The sequence below is a fragment of the Columba livia genome, chromosome 1, assembly GCF_036013475.1.
Source record: "Columba livia isolate bColLiv1 breed racing homer chromosome 1, bColLiv1.pat.W.v2, whole genome shotgun sequence".
Lineage (NCBI taxonomy): Eukaryota > Metazoa > Chordata > Aves > Columbiformes > Columbidae > Columba > Columba livia.
In genome coordinates, this window is record NC_088602.1 from 155,109,514 (window position 1) to 155,133,847 (window position 24,334).

The 24,334-nt window shown below is 45.0% G+C and overlaps 1 protein-coding gene across 7 annotated transcripts; it reads left to right on the top strand.

Annotated features, from left to right (window-relative positions):
- The first annotated feature begins 1,883 nt into the window (after positions 1 to 1,883).
- Positions 1,884 to 23,847, top strand: LOC102090584 (C-type lectin domain family 2 member B). 7 transcript variants are annotated; one of them, XM_065039972.1, is made up of 9 exons: positions 1,884 to 2,024; positions 3,335 to 3,539; positions 6,186 to 6,302; positions 8,504 to 8,651; positions 9,381 to 15,673; positions 15,921 to 16,016; positions 16,390 to 16,562; positions 16,812 to 16,912; positions 17,091 to 23,847. In XM_065039972.1, the coding sequence occupies exons 5-9, from the start codon at positions 15,484 to 15,486 to the stop codon at positions 17,203 to 17,205; spliced, it is 675 nt and encodes a 224-aa protein (XP_064896044.1). In that variant the 5' UTR covers positions 1,884 to 2,024; positions 3,335 to 3,539; positions 6,186 to 6,302; positions 8,504 to 8,651; positions 9,381 to 15,483; the 3' UTR covers positions 17,206 to 23,847. The 7 variants fall into 7 exon arrangements, with proteins under 7 accessions (XP_064896044.1, XP_064896052.1, XP_064896035.1 ...); XM_065039980.1 differs by having other exon boundaries at positions 15,451 to 15,673; XM_065039963.1 differs by lacking the exon at positions 6,186 to 6,302.
- The last annotated feature ends 487 nt before the right edge of the window (positions 23,848 to 24,334 follow it).

The following is a 24,334-nucleotide window of genomic DNA, read 5'->3' on the forward strand; positions in this document are numbered from 1 at the left end:
CGACTGATTTGTTGATAAATGAATTATCTGATACATTGCAGCATAGGGGATTACAAATTGCTCCAGAAAAGGTACAAATTCAACCAGCATGGAAATATCTTGGTTGGGAAATTTCTCAGTCCACAGTGAAACCTCAGAAAGTAGTATGTCGCCCTGTTATTCGATCCCTAAATGATGTCCAGAAACTAGTGGGTGATCCGAATTGGGTCCGGACCATTTGTGGGATCACTAATGAGGATTTAGCTCCAATTGTAAAACTGCTAAAAGGGGATAGTGACATTAGGTCTCCTAGGACGCTTACTGCTGAGGCGGAAGCTGCTCTGAAAAAGGTTATGTCCAAACTTGTAAAAGCTTTCATAGGTGGAACCCAGATTATGTAATCGGACTACTAATTGTGAACAACACTAATTATCCTTTTGCTCTCATAATGCAATGAACAACTGGTAAGGAGCCGTTAAAGATCTTAGAGTGGGTGTTTTTGCCTTTTCAACTCAAACGAACCATTACAACCCGGGTTGAGGTCTTTGCTCAGCTTATAATGAAAGGTAGGCAGAGAATAGTTGAAATTTCAGGGGGTGAGCCTGCGTATATCATTGTTCCCCTCGCTTCAGAGTATTTACAATGGGCTTTGCAGAACTCCTTGCCTTTTCAGATTGTGTTATTAGATTCTCAAGCTTTAATTAAGACAGTTTCCCCTCCACACAAGTTGATGTCAGCTTTGCATATGGGATCAATGGAGGAGGGTCCCCCCCTTCTCTCAGAATTTCCTGTTAAAGGACCTACAGCGTTTACTGATGCAGGAGGTAAAATGCAGAAAGCAGCAATTACATGGAAAACAGATGGAAAATGGCATGATGTGATTCTAGCGGACCTGAAAGGATCAACTCAGCATTTAGAACTCAGGGCTGTAATAGAAGTGTTTATCAGATTTGCTCATAGCCCAGTGAATATTGTTTGTGATTCTTTGTATGTGATAGGTGTGGTAGCTCGCATTGAAAGGTCATTGCTCAAAGAGATTCAGGATGCACAACTCATGTCATTGTTCAAGCAATTGTGGTTGTTGGTCAAAGAGAGACAACACCGTTACTTCATAACACATATCCGTAGTCATCTGACATTTCAAGGTGATTTAGCTAAAGGAAGGGGGTGGAGCTTGCAGGCAGGTACCAGGAAATCCTGTCAGCAGAGACTGCAAAAATCTAATAACAGTAAACAAGCTGCCTGGAGGACAGAGAAAGGGCATCCCATAAGAAACCAAGAAGCCTTCATACCCAGAACTACCACTGGACCAAACGTTGCTGGGGTATCATGTGAAGAGCCGGTGCACAGACTGCGAGGGTTGAAAAGCCCAAGCCTCTTTCATCTTGGTGTCTCTCCCCTTGAGAGGCACCCAGTCCAGGCTGTTTCTTTGATGTACCTTTCAATTTATTTCTTTATTTTGTCTTTTGATTAAATTTGCTTTTAAGCATAGGCATCTGAGACTATGCTACAGGAGATCTAGGGTCAAGAACGTTTATTTAACAAAACGATGATGTTACTTACGACTAACTTCCCTGCTAACGATTACTAATCATCTAAACCTTGCAAAGCCACACGTTTTCTTTATTATTCTTGCTGCTTGTCTGTTGATCCCAGTGTCCCTGGCTTCTGCCTTGCTGTAATCAATTCTCAACAATGCTGGCAGTGTTCCAAAGCCATGTCAGAGAAGCAGATGCTGGGGTTGTCCAAAGGGATCCTTTATCCTTCACACGCAGCTCCAAGCTCCCAAGAAGCCAAATCTTTATTTTTTGGGACTGCCCTCCCAATTTGTTTTCTTTAATACTAAAACCTCCAATAAAATGCCACCGCGTCAACTGCGTTGAAACATAGAACGTTAAGGAGTGTTTTAAAGTAAGCGTTTCGCTCCGATTGGCTGCCTCCACCGTCACTCCTGTTTCTTGCGCTCTGAATGGCCAGAGCGCTGCTCGGGCTGTGAGAGTAAGGATGTCCTGGTATCGCTGAGCTCGGGGACGGGAGTAACCCAGGTAGGGACCTCCCTTCGGTCACTTGGGGGAGAGGGTGAGGGGAGCTGTGGTGAAGAGAGCCTGGCGGGTTCCCCGTGTCGCCCCTTTCTCTGGGGCCCGGGAAGGAGCAGCTGCTTGTGGGTTCCCGCTGTCCCCTCAGCAGGCGTTGGTGTGTGCAGCTCGGAAGGCGGAGCCTGTTTCCTAGCAGCCGTGGCTAATTCTCCTTTATCTGTCGGACAGAAGGGATCTTGTAGAGATTTTCTTCTCTTTGGCCTTTCTTCAGCTTCCCAGTGTCGGAGCTGCTGAGGGGCTCCAGCCCGTAGCCCCGTAGGAGTCACTGCACATTGTGTGGGTGACTCACTGGCAGCGGCTTCCTGGGGCTTTCCCACCCGCGCTTGGGCTCGGTCTGTTGGGCTCCTCCGTTGGCCCCGGGGCTCTGTAGGTGGATTCCCGGGCGGGACTGCGCCTGCCTATGTTTTCCCGGGCAGCAGAACCTACTGCTTCAAGACCCCCAACTCCACAAGCCTCTCATCTCTCTCTGGGCGGTGTTCCCTCCGCGGGGGGGGGGGAAGGGGGCCGTTTAGGGGAGGAGCCCTTTCTGTTTTTCCCATAAGGGAGCGCCCTGTTGTCCAAAGACAAACAATTATTGTGCAAGCGCTTCAGAGCCCGTGCTGGAAGTGCTTGCCAGGGCAGCAGCTGCAGGCACAAGCCCACGGGAGCAACTCTGGAGTTCACAGTCCTTGGCCAAGCTGTGCCAGCTCTGCAGTCCTCTTTGCCAGCAGCTGTTGTTGGTATTTGCATGGACAGGGCAGGGAGCTTGTGCTCCGACAGGTGCAAGTTTTGTTTTCCGACGTGATCTGTGAGGCCAGGGCTATGCCAGATAAATGGGGGAAGAAATATTAGTTGTAGGTGTGTTTCAGTTCCTCCTAGATCTGCTTTGCTCCCTCCCATGCCCTGACTTCAGTCTTCCTCCTAAGCACCCCGCAGCACTTTTGCTCAGGCCTCCTTCATCCCATTCCCCCAGTTTCCAGCCCCTTGGTGTCTCAAAAGGTTCAAGGTGTCATTCCCAGCTTGGGGTGCTGGGGCTGGTGGTGATGTGATGAGTGGAGGAGGGTTCAGCAGATGTTTTGGGGAACCCTGAACACCCTTATTCCTGTGCCTGGGACCCTGCTGGAGGTGAAGCAGGGGGGGTGAGTGGTGGGAAGGTTGATGCTCCCAGCCAGCAAGTGCCTCATGGCCAGTCTGGGCCGGGTATGTGCAGGGTGGTGGGGAGGGTGCTGAGGGCCAAGGGCTGATCCCTGATCTCACTGACTCTCTGTTTGTGTCTGCAGGTGCTGGGAACTGGCTGCGGTGTCACAGGCAGAGCAGGAACAGGGCAGGGTTGTGCTGACAACACCTTTCCAAGCCTGCATATCACTGCAGGGACACAGCTGACCTTTTAAGTCAGTTGTGACAGCTGTCAGGCAGCAGAATTAAACATCCTGATCTACTGCATCATCATCAAGTTCAAGTTCTCTGCACTCTCCCAATACAAAGGTAACAGCTGTGGTCATAAAACTGCATTCAAGCTTGGCTGGAAACAGGCTTTGGCAGTGGATATGATGCCTTGAACACAAGGTCATACTTGTGACAAGCAAAGAGATTTACTCTCTCATTTGCCTTTGGGACAAGGGGTGAAGAACAAAGTCTGTGACACTGACAGTAATGTGGAGCAGCGCCTGGGTCATCAGTATGGAGGGGCTGTCCTGTCCCACTCAGTGGGGTGAGGGCAAGCTTAGCTTTTAAATACTCTGTGTGGTATCCAGGAGTAATGACAACTACTTGAGAGGTTCATTTAAATAATCATTTTACTTAAAACTCAGTGGAATTACAGTGAATAGTGGCTTGGCAAAAGTCTGTAACTATATCATAAAACGTAACAAGATTTCTATGACAATACTCACAATGGTGTTACCTTTATGTGCCCAGAATAAAGTTAGAGAGAGAAAGAAAAAGAGAGATGGATATCAGAAGAAAGATTTCACCACTCCGAAGGTTGGTCAATCAAGCAATGCTGACTCTCTCTGTAGTTCTGAGGGTAGTGGGTGTGATGCAATGCAACACAATGCAAACAGTGTCCCCAGTGGCAGGGTTTAAATACTTTAGTCCACTTGAATGCGAGATAGGAGAGAGTGGCTCATGTCCTCCCTCTGCTCGCTTCTCATGCTAGTTTAGGAGATTGCTCCAGAAATGAGGTAGTTGGTCCTCTAGGAGTAGCTGGTGATTTGTAATTCCTGCTAGCCTGTTGTAACTGCTGTATGTCCCTGCTTTTGTGCAAGCATGGTTAATGCCTTTATCTCAAAGGTTGGTGCCTTCATCTTGCAAAGAATACGGTTGGGCCTTAAGGAAGTGATACTGTCTTGCCTCCGCAGAACTTCTCTCTTCCTTCTAGAAGTTGCAAAAACAATTGTTTAAGGCATAACAAGGTTCATAGTATGTCCATCACACCACCCTGTGACTTAAACACTTGTTTTGGCTCGTTGATTGTAGTGGTCTTTGCATTCAACCATTTTCTCCACCCAGTGGCTCAAACAGATGTCTTGGCTTCTTCGTGGAGGTCATTTTCTAGGGTTGTGATTCTTATGTAGCAAACAGAAAGTGTAAAGAGAGAAGAACTGCAAGACAGGGATTGGGGGAGCAAAGTACCTCCCACTGTAAGTGAAGATCAGGTTTGCGACCGCTTGAGGAACCTGAATATCCATAAGTCTATGGGATCTGATAAGATGCATCCCAGAATCCTGAGGAAATTGGCTGATGTAGTTGCCAAGCCACTCTCCATGATATGTGAGAAGTCACAGCAGTTGGGTGAAGTTCCTGATGACTGGAAAAAGGGAAGTATCGCACCCATTTTTAAAAAGGGTAGAAAGGAGGACTCTGGGAACTACTGACCTGTCAGCCTCACCTCTGTGCCTAAGATCATGGAACAGATCTTCCTAGAAGCTGTGCTGTGGTACATGGAGGACAGGGAGGTGATTCAGGAAAGCCAGCATGGCTTCACTAAGGGCAAGTCCTGCCTGATCAACCCAGTGGCCTTCTACAATGGAGTAACTACGTCAGTGGACAAAGGAAGGGCTACAGATGTCCTCTATCTGGACTTCTGTAAAGCCTTTGACATGGTCTGCCACAACATCCTTCTCTAAATTGGAGAGGTATGGATTTGATGGATGGACTGGATGGATGGATGAGGAATTGGCTGGGTGGTCTCATCCAGAGAACAGCAGTCAATGACACAATGTCCGGATGGACATTGTAACAAGTGCTGTCCTGCGGCGATTAGCTCTGAGAAGACCACTCAAAGGGGGTCTTTGGTGGGAACTCCGTTTCATTGTTTGGCCAGATGTGACTGTGGGCATTACAATGTAGTCCAGAAGCTTCTCAGCTAGTCTGGGCACCTCCTTTGTTAAGGACCCTGTCAATTGACCGAGGGTTCTACCCCTTCTGACCCATCAGTTGGTAAAGGTGAAACTGACTGACAACACCTTGGTACCATTCTAGGTGTATATATGTGGGGACAGGCACAGTGGGGCATAGAAGGTGCTAAAGAGCTATCAACCTCCTCATTGAAAGCTCCAGATTTCAGGGGCATGTGCAACTGCCACACAATCCATCCCGTGACCACACTCATCTAACAAACTACTTTAGAGTGGTGATGCAGTCACATCCTGCCTCCAAAGTCAAAAGGGGGCATTCTGTCAGTGAGTTTGAATGCCCACTGTGGATCATCATACCTTATGTGTCATTTTCTTGTTGCAAATCAACCTACAATAGAACAGAATAATACAACAATTACAAATATTGGAGAAATCTGGTTAGTTATCCTAATAAGGAAAACAAATGCATTGAAAGATTTATTTTACCAGTTAGTAATCTATACAATTCTGATATGCTAATACTTCTAATTTACAAGCTCAAGACATCTTCTATGGTTACTTTAGATACCTTATGCATTAAGACCCAGAATGGAAACAAAAGCCAAATTACTCTGAACTACATCTTCATCCCCCCCATCACTGATAAAACAGACAGAACTTCTCTGACAAACAATTGTTAATAGGTTTTGCTGTAACTTTTTAGCTGTCCCCGGGTAACATCACTGGCCGCCTTCTTCAGTCTCTTCTGTTTCTTCATTACCCTCTGCTGCAGGGACAGGCGCTGCATCTCTGGTACTGGGTCCTGCGTCGTGTTTATCCAGCTCGTAGAAAGATTTAACATATTTTGCAGGAAGCCACTTTGGTCCTGTTAGAAGAAGAACACAAGCAGGTGATTAGTTCTACAGGCCCTTGCCACTGACTGTTGTGCAGGGGATCCTGGTATTAAAACCTTTGGTATATGTTGCATTGTCTAATTGTTCTTGAGCTGTCATATTCCCCCTTTTTTGTTTTAATAACATCTGTTTCAGTGTGGAATGTGCTCATTCAATGATAGCCTGTCCAGTGGGAGAATGTGGAATACCTGTGACATGTGAAACACTCCATTGCTGTAAAAAATATTGTGTGGATCTAGCAGTATATCCAGGACCATTTCCAGTTTTAATCTGTTGTGGCACTCCCAGAATACAAAAACAGCAGGTCCAGTGACGGTGAACATCTCTGCTTTTCTCACTTCTATGTGCAGATGCACAAAGCATACCTGAAAAAGTATCTGTAGAAACATGTACATATTTCAAATGGCCAAAAGATGAAATGTGTAACATCAGACTGCCAAATGGCATTAGCTGAGAGGCCGCGAGGGTTAACTCCAAGGGAGGGCGAGCTTGTAATCACACCTTGACATTCCAGGCAAGAGCGTACTATGTCTCTCGCTTGCTTGAGAGTGAGACCAAACATCTTTTTTAAGGCAGCAGCATTCTGATAGAAGAAAGCTTGTGAAGCCCTGGCAGACTGGAAATGGACTGTAGTTACAGTATAAGAATCCGCAACTGCATTACCTTCACTTATGGGACCTGGTAAAGTTGTATGAGAGCGTATATGAGTAACAAACAGTGGGTGTTTGCAAAGCTGTAATGCAGTTTGCAATGATACAAACATATCAAAGAGCTGCTGGTGTGACATTTCTTTAAGAAAAGTGGAGGGGATGCGCTGTAGGACCTTGACTATGTACTGAGAATCACAAACCAAATTTAGAGGTTCCTCCCTAAAAAGCTCGAAGGCATGCAAAACTCCGCCAAGTTCCACTAGTTGGGTTGAACCTTCAACAATTTTAACAGAATGATGCCAATTGTTATCTTCATGCCAGACCACTACAGCTTTATGAGACTTCCCTGAACCATCAACAAAAACTACGTGAGCATTTGGGATAGGACCAAATACAAGTATGGTCTGTGGTCTGATATCAAAGACATGCAGATTCTGCAGCAGTTTACATTTAGGCATTTGAAAAGCTATGCTGCTAAGAAAATCAGCTAGCACAATTTGCAAGGACATAGATTGCAAGTAAAAAACCTAAAAATCTGATTTCATGAAAGGTCCATATATGACAGATGGATCACAGCCCACTAAAGCCTGAATCCGTTCTCTGCATTTTTTTATCAGAGTAACAATCAATTCCAGGGGCTGAGTAATAGTTTTGTGGAAAGAACTGGGCAAAAAAATCCACTCCAAGTATATCAGTCTGTTTGCATTCTCATCATGCTGTCCCACAATAGCCACAGGTTGTTTCTGTGTTGTAGCTCTAAATAGGCAAATCTGCAAATCCAATCAAATGTGGTCGGCCTGTAAGTTTGTAATTTTGTGTGCTACCAGCTGTAATTCTCTCTGTGCCTGTGGAGTTAAAGTGTGAGGAGATGTTAAATCCGAATCTCCCTTTAGCAAATTAAACAGATGCTGGAGTTCATGGTTAGAAACTCCGAGCATGGGTCGTACCCAGTTAATTGTACCCATCAATTTCTGTAAATCATTCAGTGTCTTAATGTCATTATTAATTGTCAAAAGCTGGGGTCAGATCATAGTTTCTGTTAAAATCCAGCCCAAATATTTCCAAGGAGGCACAGTCTGCACTTTTTCCTGTGCAACTTGTAAGACATGAAGTTTCAGAGCTTGAAGTAAGTGTGTTACTGCCCCCTGGAGATAATAAAATTGTTCAGCACAAACTAAAATGTTGTCCATGTAATGATATATTATAGCCTCTGTAAATACCTCACATGTAGGCTGCAGAGCAGTACTCACAACAAGCTGGCAATTTGTGGGGCTATTCATCATACCCTGAGGTAAAACCGTCCACTGAAAATGCTGCATAGGCTGAGCATTGTTAATGCCGGGAACTGAGAAAGCAAAATACTGACAATCGTCAGGATGTAGTGGAATGGTAAAAAAGCAGTCCTTTAAATCAATGATCTGTAGTGTCCAATTACTAGGCAGCACAGTGGGATTTGGGACACCAGGTTGTAAGGCTCCCATAGATTGCATTACTGCATTAATTGCACGTAAATCTTGTAGCAAACACCATTTCCCTGATTTTTTCAGGATAACAAAAATTGGAGTATTCCATGGACTTGTGGAAGGTACTATGTGTCCTGCCTGCAGCTGTTCTTGAACTAGTGAATGAGCCTGGAGCAATTTTTCCCCTTTCAAGGGCCACTGGTCAACCCAAACCAGCCTATCTGACAACCAAGTAAGTTTGAGCAGGGGTTTTAGATCAGCGACCCTTAAGATAAATTTGTGTCTGCAGTGGTTAAAGTAACATGCCATTGCTGTAGCAAATCCCTACCTCAAAGGTTGATAACAGTCTGTAAAAATATGCGGCTGAATCCAAGCTGAAACTTTATCTGGGCCAACAACCTGCAATACCCGAGCACTTCTCATAGGTGTTTGACTTCCTCCAATTTCAACAATTGTGGCCATAGCTACTTCCAGGGGCCAGTTTTCTGGCCATTGTTGTTTAGAAATGATAGAAACATCAGCATCAGTAGCCACTAGCCCTGTATAAGGTCTGCCCTGAATTGAAATAGTAAGCACGGGTTGCTGCATAATAGTCTCCTGGGACCACAATACTTGTGGTTGGCCAGAACTCCCAAAACCAGAATCACCTCATCCAGCTGTTGCTGAGGGACCCAGTACAGCAAAAGCAACAGTTGTGCAGTTCGCTGATTAGCTAGAATTTTGCAGGGAATATGAGTCACTGTGACCATGATTTTAATCTCTCTGAGACAGTCTGCATCAATTACACCAGTAAGGACAAATATACTCTGTACACTAACACTAGAGCATCCAACAATCAATCAAAAAAATCTATTAGGTAAAGGTTTCCATACAGAGGTAACTACTGTATATACCCTGGAGTCTGTAATTAACAATTCTGTTGCAGTTGCCAAATCCAACATGCCACTGCCTGCTGTTGCAGGGGCAAGATCATAGACTGTGCGCCGGATTGCGATACTATTGCTGCTCTGGGGGAGAGATTGTTCTGCGGCTGGGAAGTTGGATTCTGAACCCTCTTGGATTGCAGGGCACCGGGTTTCGCACCCCTCTTGCCATTTCCTGGCAGGGGTTTCCCTGATCTATGAAACTGAGATTTGCAAGAATTACTCCAGTGATATCCTTTCTGACAGCGAGGGCACAACCACAGTGAGCATTCTCTTGGTGTTTTATAGCGCTTTTGAGGACAGTTTTGACTGACATGACCCTCATTACCGCAAATAAAGCACTTAAGACTCGCTTGATTTACGCTGAGCTGAGACAATGCGGCTGCTAATACTGAAGCCCGAAATGTCTCAGTCCCTATATTCTGACAAGCCTTAATGTATTGCATGATATCAGTGGCTTTAACATTCACTGACAACAAAGCAGACTGGCAGTCAGAGTTAGCATTGTCATATGCCAGTTGCAGCAGTATAACTTTTGCTGCATCTTCATTTTCAACCTGTCTTGCTATAGCGGTTTGCAATCTGTCAACAAAGCTTATATAAGACTCCTGCGGTCCTTGTCTTATTGTTGCAAATGAGCTTAAAAAACTTGCTGCCCTACCTCTAGGATCTGATGCCACGCTGTAATAGCAATGCGAGTTGCCTGCTCAAAAACTTGCCGCGGAAGCCCAGCCTACGCCTGTGGAGTGATATACTGTCCAGTTCCTAGCAACATATCCTGATTTATCCCTGCTCCTAATGACAAATTTTCCAGGACCTGTTCAATCGCAAGATCTCAATACTCTAATTGCCACACAGAATATTGTGTTGGTGTCAAAATTGTTTTAGCAAGCAATTTCCAAGCCCCTGGAGTTATTATGTACGTGGCACCAATACCTTCAACAACCCCCATTGTAAAAGGACTATGTAACCCATTCTCTTGCACAGATTTTTTTAACTCCTTAACCATTGTATAAGGTATTGCATCATATTCTGGTGGTTGTTGTGGTTTGTAAATAACTGGGAAGGTGAAAGAAAAATAGCTGTGCTCCATAGCCTTTTCACGGCATTTTTGCATCACCCCTTTGTGTTCTGCTATCTTAGTCATGAAGGGGTTACTGGGTGCTCTATAAGCATCATTAAAATCAGGCAAAGGAGGTGCTGAGGGCAAAGTTTAAGACTTCTGACCCAGCTCCTCACAAATTCCTGCCGTATCTTTACATGGCTGTGATGGCATTAATGATGGATATAGAACTGACTCTTTTTCGAGATCTACAGAGCCTGACTCAAAAGAATTAGTGCTGTCAAGACTCAAATCATTAGCAACCTGCTTATTTGTGTTTTTCTGGTCGTCCTCCCCGTTTGCCCTTGCATTATGTGCTCTGCCGACTGCAACTGCGATAGCGCAGAGTACACAAATCTCCAAGTGATATGCAAACTATCAGGAACTGCAAAACCTGAATTCTTTTGTGTGTGTAGATGTTCTCCGACCTGTTTCCAAATTTTACTGTCAAACGTCCCCTCACTTGGAAACCAAGCACGATTCTCTCTCACCCATACCAGGCGCGAAGCTACCTGCTTCTCAGAAATACGATACACAAAGAACGTAATATCTGCAGCAAAACCTGCAAATACAATTTATGTTCCTGAGAAGCGGTTTGCCCCATACTAATGCAATTCCGCAGCTCTCTCGTTCAACAAGGACTGCTTGTCCCTATGTATACCGTAGGGATTAATGTAGCTAGAAATAAAATTTACTCACCCGTCAGATTGTGTGGTCGCCGCCAAACACACTGCTTGACGAAGAGCCTCTAGGGGTCACACACTCACACGGGGCACCATTTGCTGTGATTACGAACGACACATACTGGGATGCAGACAGAGATTCACACAGAGGCAGAGATCTTGTTCTGAAAAAAAGCACAGAGCCTGGCCAAGCAGAGAGCTGGCCTAGGCCACTTTCTTTATTCACCATTGACAATTTGTAGGATTTACAGGTACGGGCCTGAACTAAGACGTTTACATAAGATGTTTTTCCGCTAACTGTTATTAAAAACACACTAAGCTCATGTGATGTTTGTCTCACTTGTTTTTCCACTCATTCACAGACCAGGCCCAAGGACATTCACACATCCCATGCACTTGGGGGCGGTTATCCAACCCAAGATACCATTCTCACGCGTCTGGGCTAAAACTCTTTATAATTATGAGAAACATACTTCAACACAATATGTCCAAGGCCCTTTATATTTTATTATGATCTGATTGTGTTAGTATTATTTCTTTGACCGTCTAGATGATCACGTTAGTATTGCTCTTCCTTTATCATACAGGTGGCTGGGACTGCACATCTTGCTTTCCCACATTTTTACTTTCCAACACTGTCCCTCACGTATCTGTACTGGGACCAGTGCTATGTAGTATCTTCATCAATGATGTAGACAGAGGGACTGAGTGAACCCTGAGCAAGTCTGCGGATGACACCCAGCTAAGTGGCACAGTTGACGTGTCTGAGGGACAGGATGCTATCCAGAGGGACCTGGACAAGCTCGAGAAGTGGGCCCATGTGAATCTCATGAGGTTCAATTTGACCAAGTGCAAGGTCCTGCACCTGTGTTGGGGAAACTCCTGGTATGAATACAGGCTGGGGGATGAAGGGATTGAGAGCAGCCCTGTGGAGAAGCACTTGCGGGTACTGATGGATGAAAGATTGGACATGAGCCAACAATATGGGCTTGCGGTCTAGAAGGCCAGTCGTGTCTTGGGCTGCATCAAAAGGAGTGTGACCAGCACATCGAGGGAGGTGATTCTGCCCCTCTGCTCTGGAGCCCTCAGCACAGGAAGGACATGGACCTGTTGGAGAGGGGCCAGAAGAGACCACAAAATGATCAGAGGGCTGGAAGTTCTCTCCTGTGAGGACAGGCTGTGAGAGTTGAGGTTATTCAGCCTAGAGAAGAAAAGGGTCCAGGGAGACCTTACTGTGGCCTTTCAGTACTTAAAAGGGACCTGTAAGAAAGATGGGGACAGACTTTTTAGCAGGGCCACTGCAATAGGACAAGGGGTAATGGTTTTAAACTAAAAGGGGAGATTCAGGCCAGACATGAGGAAGAAATTTTTTACGATGTGGGTAGTGAAACACTGGCCCAGGTTGCCCAGAGAGGTGGTAGAAGCCCCATCCCTGGAGACATTAAAGGCCAGGCTGGACGAGGCTCTGAGCAACCTGATCTGGTTGAAGATGTCCCTGCTCATTGCCGGGAGGTTGGACTAGATGACCTTTGAATGTGCCTTCCAACCCAAACTGTTCTTATTCTATCATTGTAAGAGACAGAGGAAATTGAGTAATCATACACTTAGCAATGGCTATGCCTACCATCGAAAGCACTAATCCAATTAACAGGTTTATTCCAATTTGCGCTAACCATTTTCCACACCCAGTGAGTCCTAAAGGATGTAAAAGATAGGTAAACCAGGATCTGGGTGAGAGTTCCTCAACCCAGTTTGTTGCTGGAGCAATTGGAATAGTTTAGAAATCTGGTCAGCAATGTCTTTCATCTTGACACAAGCTTCTTCTATAGAGGCAGTGGCATTATGGCATAGTGGCATACAACATTCTCCCTCAATTAGATTCAACATTTTGCAAACTCCGTTTTCTTTACATGATATGATATCTTCAAGGCTTCAAAATAGGGTTTACTTGTGACCACATCCATTGAATATCAGATAAATCCCTTTGTTCTGATACTAGTCTGTGGGGAAGTTATGTACACCATGGGTAAATTATATTCAAAGAATAATGAGCCTCATGATGGACTGCTTAAGAGGATGGGAAAAGGCATCAAAAGGAAAAATGGAACTAAGCAAGGTATAGTTGTCTCCCTGGAGGACTGACACATTTTGGAACACAGTGGCTCATGAAGACCCAATTTGGGATATCTCAAAGGTAAAATTTAATTGTGGGTGGGAGGTGTTAATCCTTTTTTCCTCAAAATTGTCCCTCAAAATATACACAATGAAATAGGTGCCATTTAGTCCCAGGATAATGTTTGGGACTTCATACCAGAAAAAGGTCTCATGATAACCCTCTGTTAGTAGAGAGTCTGCTCTCTACTGAATAGAGCCCATTGTACCATCCTTCACGTCCCAGTCCCACTTGGCGGGCAAATGAACATAGGGAATCCCTGAAGTCTGATTTTGTTGTTAGATCAAGAGTTCCATTCAGTGGGGTAACAAAATAATCTCATCCATTGCTCATACATATTCCCTGATCAGTGTGCTTCCAAACTCTCATAATCCCTGAATCAATTTCCATGCAAGGTTTGGAGAATTATTGTTTCCACTCTTTCCTCTCCTTGACTGGTAGAGGGGAAAAGGTAGGAAACCACCCAGAACCAAAACCAAGATGACATACACATCCTAAAAGTATGATCAAACTAACAGTCAAAGCCACAAAGTGGAGGCTTAAAGCTAAACATGTGCCCTGATAAAGCATACACTTTTGACAGACAAAGATAAATTTCTTTCCTCTTCCCCCTGCAAGGAAATAAAAAGGAAAAACATGATCCTTCATCAAACTGGCTTTAAGAAGAGGGAACAATCCACCTAGTACTGACTTTATGCTCCCTGCCACAGGCATCAGTGGCCACCCAGGTATACTTACTGAAAAGGGGTGTTTGGTACCAGGGGGACTTGTTCCACATTGGGGAGTTCAACCAGGACTGGTTGTCCAGGATAATGGAGGAGATTTATGAGGTTTGTAGTTTCTTTCACCCCAGGAAGTATAGATGGAGACTTTGAGTAAAATGCGGTAATTCGTGGACATCTGTTAACTCCCCAGCTGTTGTTTAGTTTGGTCATAGCTTCTGAGAGTTGCACAGACCATCCAGGATCACGGGGTTTCAGAAAACGTTTTAACAGACCATTTGTTCTTTCTACTATCCTGTTTGCTTGGTGATAATGAGGGGTATAAAACATCTGATGTATTCCCTCAGTTTTTGCTCACTCCTGGACCACCCTGGCAGTGCAGTGGCTGCTGTTACATGATTGAATTGATTTGGGTTTTGATAAGAAACTAAACCACAGTTTCAACTTTTACACTGTATTTTCCCTGGTTGCCCATGTCACTGCTCCAGCCTGGACAAATCCAGATACTGCTTCCACCCCAACAAGCACGTATCCTTTCCCTTCTGATCTCTAAAAGGTCCTATGTAACCACCCTGCCAGGTTTCCCGTAGTACTTTCCCATCCCACAGGTGGAGCAGAAGATCTCGCAAAGGTGTTTTCCTATTCTAATATGTCATAGGAATCAGGCAAAAATTGCTGTGCTACATAGTCCTTGGGTAACGGGCCATCCTCTACTCCCAGCTTCAAGAAGGTCTCTGAGCCCTGAGTGACCACGCTTAATGTGCACCCATTCTAGTAGGTGCTCCCATTTCTCCTCTTCTCCCTCTTTTGCCAGCATAGCCAAGCGGGTGAGTGAGTCTACTTGGCTAGTCCAGATGTGTGCTGGATGATTTCAACCCATGGCTGATACTTTGAATCAGTTGTTACAGCTGTCAAGCAACAGAATTAAATATTCCTATTGCATCACTATGATGTTCTCTGCAGTCTCACAATATGAAGGTAACAGCTGTGTTCATAAAACTGTGTCCAAGTGTATGCACATTGCAAGAAGAGCCAGAGGCCATGAATGCATTTGCAAAGAGCAAGTTTTATTTTAGTTACCTCTCTACCAGGGGATCTCTGAAGCAGCACCTAAGCTACTGGGCAGAGGTGAAACAAGCGGTGACGCAGCCGCTGCAGAGTTCAGCCCTGGTAGAAGAGAGTTATTTCAAGGCTTCAAGCATGTGCAGCCTCTGCTTTCTCACAACAAAGCAGGAGTCTCAGGTATAGAGATAGGTGCCTTAGAGTTTCTCACAGGCCTATGTTATCTAAAACACAGGTTCTACTTGTCAAGCACACAAGGTCAGTAAATGTGTGATGTATGTGCCTTTTCTACACCACAGCTAAAGTCGCTTGAGCATATTTACAATTAACCTCCTTGGCATTCTTGTGCAATTCCCATATACCAAGGTTGGCTGGAAACAGGCTTTGGGAGCAGATAAGATGTCTTGGGCACAAGATTGTGCTTGTAACAAGCACAGAGATTCCCCATCTCATTTGCCTTTGGGACACGGGGAGAAGAACAGAGTCTGTGACAATGATGGGAACATGGAGGAGTGCCTGGATCCCCAGTACAGGGGGGCATCCCTGGAGCCAGAGCTGCCTGGGAAGAGAAGGAGCAGAAGACTTCTGAGTAAGTGCAGGGCCACCCCTGTAGCCTGTTGGGAGGGCACAGTATCCCTGTGGGAGTGTCACCCCATGAGGACTGGGTTTGACAAGAGTGAGGCTTCTTCCAGCTGTTGGGGGGGGGCATAAAACAGGCTGGAGGGTCCCTTCTGCCTTCCCTGGGTAGCTGGTGTTGGGGGTGGTGGGGACGTGAGGGCCAAGTCAGTTCTGAGACAGCATGGTTCCTCACTGCTGGTGGCTTTTTCCTCCTCCAGGTAAGTGGTCCACGCTCCATCCAGTGTATGTCGTGGTGCTGGCTGTGCTCGTGGCTTTGGTCCTGGCTTTGGCAGTGGCTGCTGCTGTGCTGTCAGGTAAGGGAGCAGCAGGTGCCTCTGTGCGGCCCCTCAGCACAGAGCTGTGTGTGCCGCCAGGCTGGATGTGGCCCCTTCCTCTCCGGGCTGGGGCAGGTGTTGGTGTGTGAGGCCAAGGCTGGTGAGGTCAGACCCTCAGGCTGGCTGTGTCCCTGCCCTGTCCCAGAGGTGCTGGGGAGGGGCAGGGACACCCCCAGCTGTGCCCTGGGGCAGGCTGTAAACCCCTGGGGTGTCTCTCCCTGTGGGTCCCTGGCAGCAAATGGGGAATTCCTGTGGGGGGAGTTTGGGACTGTCCCCTTCCCTGCCCCATGGAGCTGTGTTCCCTGGTCCCTGTGGAGCAGAGTCCTCTGACCTTCTCCCCTTCCCTCTCCAGCAGGAAGAGATGGAGCGAGTGCAGCTGCGGTGCTGGGCTGTCCTGATGACTGGGTTGGGTACCGCAATGTCTGCTACTACCTCTCGAGAGAGGAGGGGAGCTGGGAGTGGAGCCGGGAGCGGTGCTCCTCGCTGGGGGCTTCACTGGCTGTGATCAAGAGGGAGTGGGAAATGGTGAGTGAGGGGCTACTGTGGCTATGTGGGGGGTCTGGGTTGGGTGCAGACCTCAGGGTTGGTGCTGGGAGATTGGAGGTGCTTCTAGGGACAGAGATGCAGTTCTGGCCTGTGGCCTCAGAGGGAGGGAGGCACAGGGTACAGTGTGGAGCCCAGGGTGTGTGTCCTCCCACATGGAGCTCAGTGGGACTGGGACAGGGGCACTCTGGAGCAGCAGCAGCCCCTGACTGTTGGCTTCTCTCTTTCCAGGATTTTCTCTTGCGCCTCAAGGGCAACATTGATTACTGGGTTGGGCTGCACAGACAGGATGGGCACCTGGAGTGGGTGGACGGCAGCAGCTTCAACCACACGTGAGTCCCGTTGTGAACCAGGGTCACAGGGAGACTGTCCTGTGGTGGGACGGGCAGGGGCCTGGTGGGACCAGGCTACAGGAACTGTCCCTTGCAGACAGCCCTTGTCCCCTCCAGGCATTTGAGGGGACAGCCACTCTCTTGAGGCTACCAGCACTGTCTTTCTTTCTTATTGCAGGTTCCTGGTTTCCTACCAAGGTGCATGTGTATTTTTGACTGGCAATACTGTTGTGAGTTCAAGCTGCTTGCAGCACCGGCCATATCTCTGCTGGAAGCCCAGAGCTCTGATGTGAAAGATATAATGGAGAAAGGACCTTTTGTATGCTGGGAACTCCACAGCTTCACCTCTTTCAGCAGCAGAGTGGCCTAGGGTTCTTCTTGCTTCAGCTGCGGGTCTATGGTGCTGGTGGTCTCAGAACAGTAGGATATACTGCAGTCCCTGGATACTGGGACTGGGGGAGGTTAAGTAAGCCACTAACAGAAGCTAGAAGTAGAACCTATACATTAGAGTCCAGAAAAACAAGACTTTCCAAGCTATCAAAGAAGCTTTAGCTTTTGCTCCAGCATTGTGATGCTGAATAACTCCAAGCCTTTTGAAATATTTATGCATAAGTGCAAAGGAGTAGCCAGTGGAGTCCTTACATGGCTGTCCTTTGACTTGTTACTCAACAGGATCCTGTAGCAGCAGGGAATAAGTTTGGTGTTGAAGTGAGAGCAGCAGAAATCATAAAAAGAAGCAGTGTGGGGGACTACGGTGAGTCCATGGATTCCCTGACAGAGGATATGGGAACAGAGATTGACCTTGAAGATATTAAGATGTACCCGTGAGAAAGAAGGGAGTAAAAGAGTAACATTGACGATAGCAAAATTAGCCAATGATATGCAGCCTGTAACCAATAGCAAAAAGACACATGAGCTGGTAAAGACTATATGTCAAGGTTTGATTGCAGGGTGACAATAAACCGTGGCAGATGTTTTGTTAACCCCCTCTTCCTTCCCACCCCCTGCTTTTAGCCCCCCCTCTTCCCACTAAGGACAGGCGATTGGAAGGCAAAAGAAGGACAGAGAGAAAGAGTTGGGAAAAATTAAAAATGCTTTACTAATGCTACTAATAAAATAGAGAAAATAATACAAAATATACAAAATCAATCTTGAAAGTCCCGGCAGCGATCAGCACTGCTCCAGCAGCATCAGAGCCTGCACCCAGTCCCCCCTGCATCCAGTCCTGGACTGGACTCTGCAGCCAGCTGGAACTGGATTCAGTCTGTCACTAGGCCTCAGTTCACAGGGATGACGCACAAGGTTCTCCCCAGATGTCGGTGATGCAGAATGCAAATCCCCCTCTCTCCCCCTCCCTCCTTCGATATGGAAGGAGTAGGTACATCTCCCTCTCTCTCTGCTGTTTGAGGCTAACAGCTTCTTTTGTTTGGCCCCAGAGCACCCTGGCCAGGGCCCTTAGGAGAAGGGAGTGCCGAGGCGCCAAGGAGCCGCTGGGCGTCCATGGCCAGTGTGGGGGACGTTTGGAGGCTTCAGGGGCACCCCACAGCCAGGGGTGCGTACCTCCTGAATGATCGCTGCAGAAGCAACGGAGGAGGAATAGAGGATCTGATATCGTTGCGCAACGGACACCCAAAGAGGTGAGCAGCCAGGGGCGAGAGGAGATGGGGCAGAATATATCAAAAGAAGAAGAAGCAATACTGCGTCTTCTCTCGCATATCCTCTCTAGGAGAAGAGTGAAGTATGAGGAGAATAACCTCAAAAGACTCTTAATTTGGTGTAGGGACAATGGATTTCCTGCTGATCCGTCAGGAGCTTTTCAGATAGAGACTTGGGAAAAAGCGGGAACTGTTTTGTGGGAGGCAGTTAGTCGTGAAGAAAAAGATATTCTTGGCCTTGTAACCGCCTGGCAACTGATAATTACTACACTGAAACAGTTAAAAGCTGAAAAGACTGTTACACAAGGCGCATTTGCTGCATTAAGTCCTATAAAAGAAGAAAAGACTGTTATGAGCCTTAATGACTCAAAACAGGCATTTCCAGCTCAAATGCCGATTAAGTTGCAAGTTTTTGCTCGTGATCCAATACAGTATTCACTCCCAGAGGAAGTGCTGGCAGAGGAACTGTCTGCACCTCCCCTGGAAGAAGAATCATCGAAAAAACAGAGTCAACATATTGAGGACATGGAAATTGATAAAAATACACCAACCGACTCGACGAAGAAGAAACTGTTTTATCCTCCTTTGCCGCCGTCTACACTGCCTACTCCTGAACCTCCGATTTCTTCTGGGTTTCCTGATAAGCCTAAATGGGCTCAAGAGCTTATTTGGAAACTGGAAAGTTTGGAGAAACAACAACAGATTCAACAAGCCTATTTAGACGATCAACTGAACAGAGAAGACATGATAATACATAGACAGCAGCCATAAAGCCATTAATTCAAAAAGGTAGACGGGAATCAGGACTTTTGTGTTATAATTGTGGAAAATCAGGTCACATAAAAGCGCAGTGTAAAGCAAAGCCGAGACAACTGACAAAGGAATCAAACACTGGTGTCTGTACTCGCTGTCAAAAGTTTGGACACAGGGCTGTGGATTGCAGATCAAGATTTACTAAGGATGGTAGACCTTTAAACGGGTCACTGAGCGCGGGGAGGGGCAGCGCGATGACACAAAACAGCAACCCTCACAGGCAGGCTGTTTGGACAGCGTCGCCACCACCACCGCAGGGAGTGCAGGAGTGGATATCTCAACGGCAGTAGAGACAGCTCTGGTGGATTCAAAGGTTTGCTGCATTCCTACTGAAATGCATGGACCTTTGGGTCAAGGGTTGAGTGCGCTACTGCTTGGGAGATCTTCTACATCCAGAAAACGAGTTTTTGTTTTACCGGGAATAATAGATGATGATTTTACCGGAGTGATTTCTATTATGGTATGGACACTTTTTCCTCCAGTTCATATTCCAAAAGGGTCAAAAATTGGACAGTTAGTTCCTTTTTATTCGGCAGTTCCAAAAGTTCAACACAAGGAACGTGGTGAGGGAGGTTTTGGTTCTACTGGACCTCCTGAACTCTATTTGGCATTGGAAATTCATAAGAAAAAACCTACACAACAGGTGACATTGTCACATCCTGATGGAGGAAAACGTTGTCTGTCAATGCTTATAGACACTGGCGCAGATGTTACTGTTGTCAGCCTAGAACAATGGCCTTCTAATTGGGAATTAGACAATCCAAGCTTACCAATTATGGGTGTGGGTGGTGTGCAAGCTACAAAAGTGAGTGCTAAGCCTATTCAGGTGATGTTAGAAGATGGCAGCCATTGCACTATACGACCCTACGTCATGCCACTTCCTATTTGTCTAGTAGGAAGGGATGTTCTTAGTCAGTTAGGAGCAATAATTACAACTGGGATAAAAAATTTTTGACAGCGGTCACTGAAGGGCGACCAATCCTAAAATTAAAATGGAAAACAGAGACTCCAGTGTGGGTTGATCAGTGGCTGCTATCAAATGAAAAGATCGCCCAAATTAATGACTTAGTTTCAGAACAGTTACAGTTAGGACATATTCAACCTTCCACAAGTCCGTGGAACACTCCGATTTTTACAATTCCAAAAAAGAGTGGAAAATGGTGTCTTTTGCATGACCTCAGAAAAGTTAATGAAGTAATGGAGAATATGGGAACACTACAGCCTGGCTTACCATCTCCTAACATGATTCCACAAGAATGGGATGTGTTAGTAATAGATCTGAAAGATTGTTTTTTTACCATTCCGTTACATGAAGATGATTATGAAAAATTTGCCTTCTCAGTTCCATCAGTTAATAAGCAAGAGCCTACGAAAAGATATCATTGGGTTGTTTTACCTCAGGGCATGAAAAATTCACCTACTATGTGTCAGTTATATGTTGCTTGGGCATTGGCACCTCTACATGACAAACACAGAGAATTGATCATATATCATTACATGGATGATATTTTGATTACTGGAAAATCACTTCAAATTGTATTAATAGTTACAGAACTAGAAAAAGAATTAGGAACCAGAGGTTTAAAAATTGCACCAGAGAAAATTCAACAAACACAGCCTTGGAAATATTTAGGCTGGGAAATTACTAAGGCTACAGTTCATCTGCAAAAATTGACTATCAGGACTAACATTCAGACTTTAAATGATGTTCAAAAAATTATGGGTGATTTGAATTGGATTCGCACCTGTTGTGGTATTACAAATGATGATTTACTGCCAATTGCTAAATTACTACAGGGAGGAGGTGGGGTTGATGCTCCACGTTCTGAAGTACAAGCATTAGTTAACATTATGCAAAAAATTTCCAAACATTATACATACAGATGGGATCCAGAACAAGAATTAGGAATAATGATTATTAATAACTCTGCACATCCTTTTGCTTTGATTATGCAGTGGGCAAAAGAATCTGATCCACTCAGAATTTTGGAGTGGTTGTTTCTTTCAACTCAACCCAAACGATCAGTAGTTACCAGAATAGAAGCATTTGCACAATTGATCATAAAAGGTCGATCTCGTATAGTAGAAACAAGTGGGAAAGAACCAGATTATGTAGTCATATCTTTGTCAGCTGAATATTTACAATGGGCATTACAGAATTCTATAGCTCTGCAGTCTGCAATGTTAGATTACTCAGGACCAATTAGAGTGCATTACCCTCCACATAAACTTATGGGGTGGTTGCCAACATTTCAAATAGAATGAATGCCTCTTCTATCTCTGAATCCAGTAAGAGGTGTCACTGTTTTTACAGATGCAGGAGGTCGTTCACAAAAAGCTGCAATAACATGGCAGGAAGAGGGAGAATGGAAGGATTTTGTGCTAACTGATTTACAGGGTTCAGTTCAACTCTTAGAACTACAAGCAGTAATTCAAGTCTTTAAGATGTGGGACAAACAACCTGTGAATGTAGTATGTGATTCACTTTATGTTGTAGGAGTTGTACTGCGATTAGAAAGAGCAGTTTTGAAGAATATTGACACTTTACTACAGTACAGATTATTTAAAATTTTATGGGATTTACTGAATCAGCGAACACATCGTTACTTTATCACTCATATCAGAAGTCATACAAGCATTGCTAGTAGCTTAGCTGAAGGTAATCAGCGCGCAGATAGATTAGTTGCACCTGCTTGGACGGGTCCTTCTATAGACAGATTTGCTCAAGCTCGTCGCTCACATGATTTTTTCCATCAGTCAGCTAGCGTTTTACAGAAACAGTTTCATATTCCTGAGATTGATGCACGAAACATTGTTTTGTCCTGTGCTGATTGTCAAAATTGCTCTGGTGGGATTTCAGGAGGTGTTAATCCACGAGGTCTTGGACCTTTAGAGGTTTGGCAAATGGATGTCACACACTTTGCAGAATTTGGACGTCTCAAGTATGTTCACGTTTCGGTTGATGCTTTTTCTCATGTTATATGGGCTACTGCTCAGGCAGGAGAGTCTAGCAAACATGTTCAAAAACATTTAAGGGCAGCTTTTGTGGCTCTTGGTGTTCCAAAAGAAATTAAAACAGATAATGGTCCTGGCTATATTGCTCGGGCTACCACTCAATTTTTATCCTTATGGGGTGTTATCCATACGACAGGGACACCGCATCAACCAACAGGGCAAGCTATTGTGGAACGTACACATCATACCTTAAAACAGCTGTTGCAAAAACAAAAAAAGGGGGAGGTTAACCTAGCACCTCAAGAGCGCTTACAAAAAGCTATATATGTTATGAACTACCTTAGGTTACCCAAGGGAGAAAAGGTTCCTCCTATGGTAACTCACGGTGCAGGTTTAACAGGAGGTTTAGAGCAAGTCAAAAAGGGACAAGCAAAAGTCTGGGTAAAAAAATGGAGTTACAGGACAATGGGAAGGTCCATGAAACTTGATAACATGGGGACGGGGATATGCCTGTGTCGTTACAGGATCAGGATCATGCTGGGTTCCGGAAAAGTGGATCAAACCCTGGCTAGAAAACACTGCTCAGAGCACATAAGTTTGAAACTATAGCATCTTCTATTTTTGCACCTGGAGTTGCAGCAGCACAGGCTTTGACTACACTTAACAAATTAGGATGCTGGTTTGCAAAACAGACTAACGCTACTTCCTTAGCATTATCTGGACTTTTAGCAGACACAGATTCAATTAGGCATGCTACGCTTCAAAATCGTGCTGCCATAGATTTTTTGTTGTTAGCGCAAGGACATGGTTGTGAAGACTTTGATGGGATGTGTTGCATGAATTTGTCTGATCATTCTGAATCAATTCACAAAGCAATTAGAAGGTTAGATGACATGACCAAGAAGTTAACCGATGAGGATTGGGGTGTAGACAAGTGGTTGAATGGCTGGGGTATTACAGGATGGATTAAGGATCTATTGAAAAATGGTCTAATCATATTGATTGTTGTTTTACTAATGTTAATGTTTATTCCTTCTATCTTACAATGTGTACAACGTACAGTAGAAAAATCCATGAAAGGTCTATGGTTGGCTCAGAAACAAAAAGGGGGAATTGTGGGACATTTGGGTGATTTTCTTGAAGTTAATGGACATTGTATGGAATTGAACTGAACAGGCCTCTGAGGCCTATTTATTCAGCAAGAGAGCAAGAGAGCAAGAGTCGAGCAGCCTACGTGTCTTACGTGACTTTATACAACCTTGGGTAAAACAAAAGAAAGACTGTCTAGTGAAGAAAAGAATCAGCAAGTCAGCTATAATATAAATACATTTTGTATAATATTAGAGCATATGTAAGAATTGTATAATCCAATCACCTATTAGTTTGCGGCGCGTGAACAGCAGCTATTGACCAATTACAAGCAGCCTTCTGATGCATGAACAGCGCGTGGACAGGTCAAAAAGATATTTAAGGAGAGTTATAACAAGTAATAAACGGCTTCACTTGAATTCATATTGGATTGTGTGGAGTCCATGATTTGTCGCCCTCGCACTATTGTATTGAAACAAATAAACAGCAAAGTCAATTATACTGTTAAGCAGGCATTCTTCATTTTATCAGTGCTGGGGAACACTGGGGATCATCCTCCATAAGTTCTCCAGTGACTGGATGTTCTTGCCTTGCTTATATTCACACAACTGTTACATATTCATTACAATTTTTGGAAATTCTTAACATACAATACATCTATACTAGGAAATAATCGCATAATCATGAAGTTAGTCTCAAGTTAGTTACAATTGATTGGTATCTTACTTACAATACATCTATTAATTGCTAGTCAAATATAAGCTAACCACTCTGCTCCTAAACAATGTATCACTTAGCCTTCTGTCTCCCTCTTGTCATGCAGAAGGATCTAAAACTTGAAAAACATACCCTCATTTTGCAGGTGGTCATCTGTCATGTCAATGGGTTAATGATAAGTATGTCTTTTGTA